This window comes from Alligator sinensis, unplaced genomic scaffold, assembly GCF_000455745.1.
Source record: "Alligator sinensis unplaced genomic scaffold, ASM45574v1 scaffold80_1, whole genome shotgun sequence".
NCBI classification, from domain to species: domain Eukaryota; kingdom Metazoa; phylum Chordata; order Crocodylia; family Alligatoridae; genus Alligator; species Alligator sinensis.
The window spans coordinates 1,425,540-1,433,178 of record NW_005842206.1 but is presented as its reverse complement, the minus strand read 5'-3'; the positions used below and the strand labels follow the sequence as shown (position 1 = coordinate 1,433,178).

General features: G+C 42.9%; 1 protein-coding gene across 1 annotated transcript in view; it reads right to left on the bottom strand.

Moving 5' to 3' along the window:
- LOC102388353 (protein diaphanous homolog 3) overlaps nucleotides 1-7,082 on the bottom strand; it is a 435,025-nt gene extending 427,943 nt beyond the window's left edge. The window contains exon 1 of the mRNA XM_006026725.3: nucleotides 6,929-7,082. Within this exon, the coding sequence (XP_006026787.1) occupies nucleotides 6,929-6,994 (66 nt within the window). The 5' untranslated portion in view covers nucleotides 6,995-7,082. The remainder of the gene's footprint in view (nucleotides 1-6,928) is intronic.
- Between the last annotated feature and the right edge of the window lie 557 nt (nucleotides 7,083-7,639).

Here is a 7,639-nt window from a genome sequence, read left to right as displayed (position 1 = left end):
AAAGAACTAAAGGAAATGCACACAGAAAAATAAAACTTGACAATTAAATACAATTAAATGATCTCTTCCATAATTCCTACTGTAGAAACTTTACAGGATACAAATCCATTTGAGCCACATATTTAATTCCACTTTTTTCCCCAATCATTTAAGCATCAGTGTTCAGGATAGTTGTGATCAACCCCTTTCTGATTTTTTTTGAAGCAAATTGCAAACTACATAACTAAGTCACTCTTATCTCACCCCACAGAAGTGTACTCTGATGAAATGAGAAATTGGCAACCTAGCAAAACCCTGACCTGATACACACTTCTGAGTTTAAAAATAATTAGGCAATGAAGTAGTTTTATTGTGCTACTACTTTAACTTAGTCTTGTTTATTGAGGAAGCAACTGTATGTGTTCTTCAGGAAAATAAAGATATAAAGTCTGCTTCCTGAAGTTCAGATTCAATCCCAGACTATTTTAAAACAAATTATTTAACTGTAGATAGCTTCAAAGGACTTTTCCTGTTCTATACTATTATAATTTTGTCAAAACTGCAAGGAGGAAGGGCTACAATGGATAACTATATGTAATTCATATGGATTAAATACATTTCTAAAAACAGAGACAAAAATTAATACTGAATTCAAGAGATGTTGAGAAACAAAATTCTTAGTATTTTCTACAATGGGATTTCTCTTCAGTAACAAACTGCATTTTGGAAGAGCTCACATAAACAGGAATAACTTACTCTATGCCTCCAATTAACACAGTACATATGAATCAACTTGCCCTTATTTTAAGTGATCCTGAAGAATAAAAGAACTGCCGAAGCTTCTTTAACTGGTCTTCCAGTTAAGTCTTCTGTCTCCTAACTCACATAAGGAAGTAAATAACATGACCAACAATTCTCCACCGATTTAGATTTTTAAAATTTCACTGAATTATAAACTGACACGTCTCTTTTGGATAAGTCCCATATTTAAAATGTTCTTGATTCAGTGTCTTGGAACCTATATTCACAAACCAAAATGTATTATATACATTGCAATATCACACCTTGCCAGCTTCACAGTACTCCTCAAATGATTCTATACATCATGAGGATATGAAGATACCCCTTTAAATCACTACTGTAACAGCAAACCCCTACCCCTGTTACTGGGGTACAGACAGTGAGTAAAGGATTGAGGGTCCAGCAGATAACAAGGTTATTGACTACAGCAGAATCTGGGACAGAAGGCCCAAATTAGAGAACAGAAGTGTGTGGAGTCACGTGAGCTCCTGCCTGTGTGGGAAGAGGAAGGGGGAAAAGCAGTCTAACTCAGCAAGCTACAAGGGAGGGAGCTCCAGCTCAAGGCAGCAGCAGGACACAAGCTGCTCAGTGCCTAAGGACTGAAGAGGAAAAAAAAAAAAGATGCAGCCAAGGAAACTCATTGCAAAGGGAGAAAGTGATACCGGTGGATGCAAGTGCCTGTAGTTAGCCCCTCAAGAGAGAGGAGGGTCAGGGATTGTGACACTGCAGTCATACCCCAACCAAGGGAACTATTAATAAGGAATGGCAAAGACTGGGGCTTGAACAGTAAACCCAGTGAGAGGGCAGGACCAGAGAGCAAAAAGGAGTTGAGCGGTGTCAAAAAACAACCACGACAAGGAACCAGAAAGTCACAAGGCATCTCCTTAAAGGAGCAATAGCATGAGCATGAAAGGACACGCAGGCATGACAGGGCAGATGGACAAGCCTGCTCACTTCGCAAGGCAGACAGACTCCTGGGGATTCCTCCCATAAGAACAAACTTAACATCAAAGGGGAAGCAGACAGGTAAGAAGAGTTGAAGAGAGGGCAGAAAGCCATCAGCAAGAGCGTGGACTCCCTGACTGCCCCCTGCCTTTGTGGGTTACAGCTAAAAACTAAACTTTCCTCCTTTACACAGTCTTGTGGTAGAGTCTAAGTTAACATGGTTGACACTATTACACCGGGGGATAAGAAGTCTATATTTATAAATGTTTAGCTGTATAAACTAAGTAAGGCATCTGCACCAAACATTTTTTTTTTTAAGAAGCCATCTCTCTGAAGATGGCCTTTGCAGCAAATCACACAATGACTGAGAAAAAAATAGTGGATAAAAAGCTTATATTAAAGTTGGTTACTATTATATTTGTCCAATAAGATTAGGAAGTAAGCCAAGAAACGCATTTCTTCACACCTGCACATGAGGTTAGATATTGAACTGCTTAAAATGAATAGTTCTGCGAAAGACATGGAAACAGTACATTTTAAGTATAACTGGGTTTTTATGGATTTAAATTTGTTTTCACATTAAACACTATTTGTCAAATCACAGCTCTTTCAATAGTAACAAATTAGATTTACAATCAACATTCTGATTAGAATTAAATAGACCATTTCAAAAGAAACTTCAAAAAGTATGACAACAGTACCTCTTTTTTAAGTGTATTTCATTTAAAAGATGCTCAAACTATTAGAAATTCTGAAGTGATTTTTATCATGCAGCAGATGGGGTCTTATTCGAAATACCCAAAAAAGTACCACTGGATCCATCTGTAATTTCATTCTTGTTATATTTATGAAGTTTAAAACAGTTAACCAGTCCTCTACATAGGACTATAATATTCAAACTTGTTAAAAATAAAAAAGTAAATAAAGACAAAAAAGAATAAACAGAAGATATAACAGAAAGAAAAACTGAGTAGGGGACACAAGTGACTTACCGGTAGCATTACTAAAAGGATTTGGAGGTCATAATGAAATCATCAGCTCTACATTGCTATCTTCAAACAAGCCAGAAACAAGCCAAAAATAATCCGAAGCAATCAGTAAAGTAACATGGAAAATAGTGTCCAGGGAAGTCCTCGCTTGCCCTCCGCCCTGGACTTCCCTTTATACTTTCTGCCTTGCAGGGTGCAAGAACAGCAGCAAGCAGCATCTGGGTAGCATCAGAGTACAAGATGATCTCAAAAGCATAATTCTCTGGTGTCCATGGAGTTTGCTGCCATTTGGGGGAAGAGTTGCAGGGGTGGAGTTTTCACCCCAATTTTCTTGGGGCCAAAAGCCCGAAGGCAAAAAAAAGTGCCAATTTCAACAACAAAAAATTGGATCAATTCTCTCCCTCACAGCAATGAACTCCACTGCCGAACTTCTTGCACTCTATGACATACACTACATGTACTGATTGCTTTCTGCAGCCGGGAAGGGCAAACAGAGTAAGCACTACCCTCCCCATTTCAACCTGGTCCTCCTGGAGCCACACGCCGATGGGCAGCAGCATCTGTGCAGGACATGAGCACCCTGTGGCCTGCCACCTGCTGCTGCCTACAGTGGGGGCTGTGCACCATGGGGAAGAGAGTGGATGGGGGGTTCCCAAACCCCCCCCCACCCTCCCTCACACCCCCCACATATATACACACACCCCGCAACATACCCTACAAATGCCCACACACGCAGCCACACCATTTCTCAACCACCCCCAGACACACACCCCACCATAAACACACACACCCAACACCCCAACCACGCCCACACACAAAATACAAGAGTAAGACTTTTTTGAGCTATCGTGCAATCCTCTCTATACACATTATGCAAACAAATCATGACAAAAATATTCTTGAAATAAAATTAAAATATGTTATAGTAGATGTCTGACTTTTAGTATACAATTCCATTTTTCTCTGGTTCCAAGATGACAACCTCCCCTTCCCCCCCACCCCTCCCCGCAACAGAGTACATCCAGGGGCAAGGGGAGGGATTTCTGGTGGCAAAGTCAGGGGTTAGGGGTGGGACCTCAGGTCTGAATATGGCAACCAGGGGGCGAGGCACCTGTCAAGGGGCAGGGCTACGTGTGCCATCCTCAACAAGCTCACCAAAATTCATTAAGTGGCCCTCCACATGAAATCATTGCCCACCCCTGGTATAAGCTATTACTACACAGGGGAGAGATTCTGGGAGCCATTGTGGACAGTTTGCTAAAAGCCCCAGCTCAGTGCTCAGGAGTCATCAAAAAGCAAACAATGTTAGGAATTAAGCAGCAAAAGTATCATTATGTCCCTTTATAAATCCACTGTGCACCCACACATTGAATGCTGTGGCCAGTCTTGGATCCCACACCTGAAAAAGGATATAGAACTAGAGAAGGTACAGAGAAGGGCAACAAGGATGACTAGTGGTATGGAGGGGCATTCATATGAGGGGAGACTCAAAGAGACTAGGCCTATTCAGTTTAGAAAAAGATGCTTGAGGTGGGCCATAAGGGTTTACGAAAAATACTAAATGGCGAAGAGAAAGTAAACAGGGATTTATTATTTACTGTCTCTCGCACTACAAGAACTAGGGGGTCACAAAATGAAGCTAGTAGGTAGTAAGTTTAAAACTAACAAAAGGATTCCCCCCCCCCCACAGCATGTAATTAAGGTGTGGAACTCATTGCTACCAGATGTTGTGGGAGCTGACAGTTTAGCCAGATTCAAAAAGGGATTGGACAAATTCCTGTAGGAAACATGCATTAATAGTTATTGAGCATAAGAGTTAGGACTATAGGAAATCAGAACTTCCTAAACCTCAAGGCTGAAAGTAGGAGAGGAATAGCAAAAACATCCTGGTTCACCCAATTCACTCTTTGACACAGGACACTGGGCAAGTTGGACGTACAGTATGACCCAGTACATGGCAGTTCTTATATATGTTCTAAACCAATTCCTATGCCAAACTTCAGAGGCCTATTATAAGAGGTCTCAAGCTCTGATGGAGTGGGAAGAAGTAAGAAGAATCGTTTATAACGTAAGGGTTAAGTAAACTAAAATCAGGAATTTGGAATCCTAGGTTAGGAAGAGACGTCAAGGGCCCTCTAGTTCAAGAGGATGATTTGATTTTCCTAAACCATCCCAGATAGATGTCCATCTAGCCTTCTCTTGTAAACCTTCCATGGAGGAGATTTGACTATTTCCTTAAGCAAAAACCTAGTACAACAGCTCTTCTTCTCATATGATTGAAATCTACTTTTTATGCAGTTTCAAACAAGTTCTCTGTGTACTGCCTTCAAAGGAAAGGAGAGCAATACTTATCCATATTCTTAGGCAACTTTTCAGATATTTTATATCATTATGGTTTCCCTTACTACTGCTTTTGTCCAATTTAACTAAATGCATCTAGTTTCTCCTCCCTTCAGTATGCCATGTATTCCAATCCTTTTCTCCTTCTTATGTGCTCTTGAACCATCTCAAGTTTATCTTTCTCAAGGCATCTAGCCAAAATCTGGAGGACACTACTCTGAGGCCTAACCTGTACCAAGTAGGTCATTGGGTATGTCATGCCTCCAGAGCTTCTATTAAATGTAATTTTGCATTCAGTAGAATAATGCGGAAGGGGTGAACAAGGTATGTATCCTAGATACCATGTATGGGGAGTGTATATATTTGGAGGAGTTGTGGGAACCCCCACTCCCCCCACACACAGTTTCCCCCACAACGCACAGCCGCAGCCGTTGGCAGCAACAAAGCAGGCAGTGGGCCGGGGTACTCATGGCCCACGCAAATGCTGCCACCCAGCAGCACCTGGCTCTAGCCAGTGTCAGGAGCTGCATGTGATGGCAAGGAGAGTAGCCAGGCTGGCCTGTCTCAATCGCATGGTGCTCCCCTGACTCCCAACACTGCAGCTCCCAACACTCATGCACCACCAAGAAGCCCAGAGCAATGGAGCCAGCTGTCTTCCCCATTCCCTGACACCACGTGCAGCTCCTAGGACTCCAGCATAAGTGAAGGGGAGCCCCACCCCCTGCACGTGGTGGCAGGAAGTGGGGGCCAGGCCGCCAGCTCCATCACATGGGGCTTTCCCCCACAAGTGGCATACAAGTGCCAAGAAATGCATGAGTCGCAGGGAGCCCCACATGATAGAAGTGGGCCGGCTTTGCCACCACCACATACAGCTCCCAGAACTGGATGGAGCCACACACTGCCAGGCAGCAGTACCTGCGCAGGCCACAAACACCTTGAGGGCCAGCCAGCTGCTGCTGCTACCACCATCAGCAACAGGAACTGTTTGCCATGGGGAACAGGGGAAGTGTGTGGAGGGATCCCCACACTCCCCCTACTCTCCCTCACACCCCTCAGTCCCTGCACGCCCAGAGTTCTGCGATCCCACTGCCCCCCTGGGCATTGGCTTTGTGCTTTTGCCAACCCCAGCCCAATGCTCCTGCACAGCTGCAGTGCCCCCTGCCCCACCCCAGCACTTCTTTACCTCCTGCCCAGAGTGAGCACCACAGCAGAGACAGGAGGAGGAGCTTCTGGAGGCCAGGGAAGCCAAGCAGGTCCCCTAGCAGCTGCAACAGTGGCAGCAGCAGCCCCATTCAGAGGCTGTGTACTGGCCAGGCCCTTCCGTTCATGAAGGTGGGAGTGAGGGGTGTGGGCTAGGCAGGGTATAATTAACTGGTGGATGCATGCAGACCAGACGAAATTACTTTGTGGGCTGCATATGGCCTGCAGGCCATATTTTGCCCACCCCTGACTTCTGTAAAGTTCATCATAATGCAGGTATAAGTCTGAGTTATTTGGGGCCATGCTTAAAGCCTTTTATTCCTAAATAAAACTATGAAATGCTGAAATTCCCATTCCCAACTCTAGCTTACACTTCCCAGTAACATTGCTATGGTGCCAAATTCTTATCACATATTAATGTTGTATTTATTACCTGTTCACCTAGGAACAACCGTGACCATGTGTAAGTGGGCTCCATGTGGGCCTATAGGACGGCATTTGTAATAACAGAAGGTACCTGTAGGCCTGCATTAGAAAGCACATCTATTCAGATTCCTGGTGTATACATAATGCTTTGGTCAGTCAAGGTACGTACATTAAGCATAGATTAAAATAACCTTAAAAACATCTGCTGTCTAAAAAGAACAAGATCATAAATAACCAGCAATTCTTACCATCATTTTTTCAAAAAGCGTTAAGATCTCTCTCTCAGATAATGGTTCAGGGATGAACTCATCCATATCTGTAGGCGATGATAATGACCAATCGCTGACAGAGGAATGCGACTGTTTTAGGTGCAGAGGTGGTCTTTCTTTTCTACTGCCTGGAATTCGTATACTGGCAAATCTATCCAACTGCAAACAAAAAACAGTTCACACACATTACAATTGGTTGTTAATGTTCTATTTAACCACAATTAATATGGACATCTCTTTGACTGATGCGCGCACACGCACGTACACAAGCACATTTTTAAAGCAATCGATCTGTTTGACCAAGAACAGACTTGACCTAAAAAGAGATAAAAAATAAAGAATACAAACCACTTGAGGGAGGTTGAAGGTACTAAATGTGCTATTAAATATGCTTTCTTTGAAGAATAAGATGGAACGGGGAAAGGCTCGATAGATTTTTGTAAACATGCCATGATGAAAATGAAAAAAATAACGCCATATTTACTCAAATAAGATAACTGTGATTACAAGATGACCCCCAATAATTAGATTCTATATACAAAAAACTTATAAATTTATCATTTTTCACATATACAATCTAATTATTGGAGGTCTGCCTTGATTTCGTCACCCTCCCACTGCTACAGCATAGAAAATAAATCTGGGGGGGTCAGGTACTTCCCTTGTCCTCGGCACTCCTCAGCTTCTTCC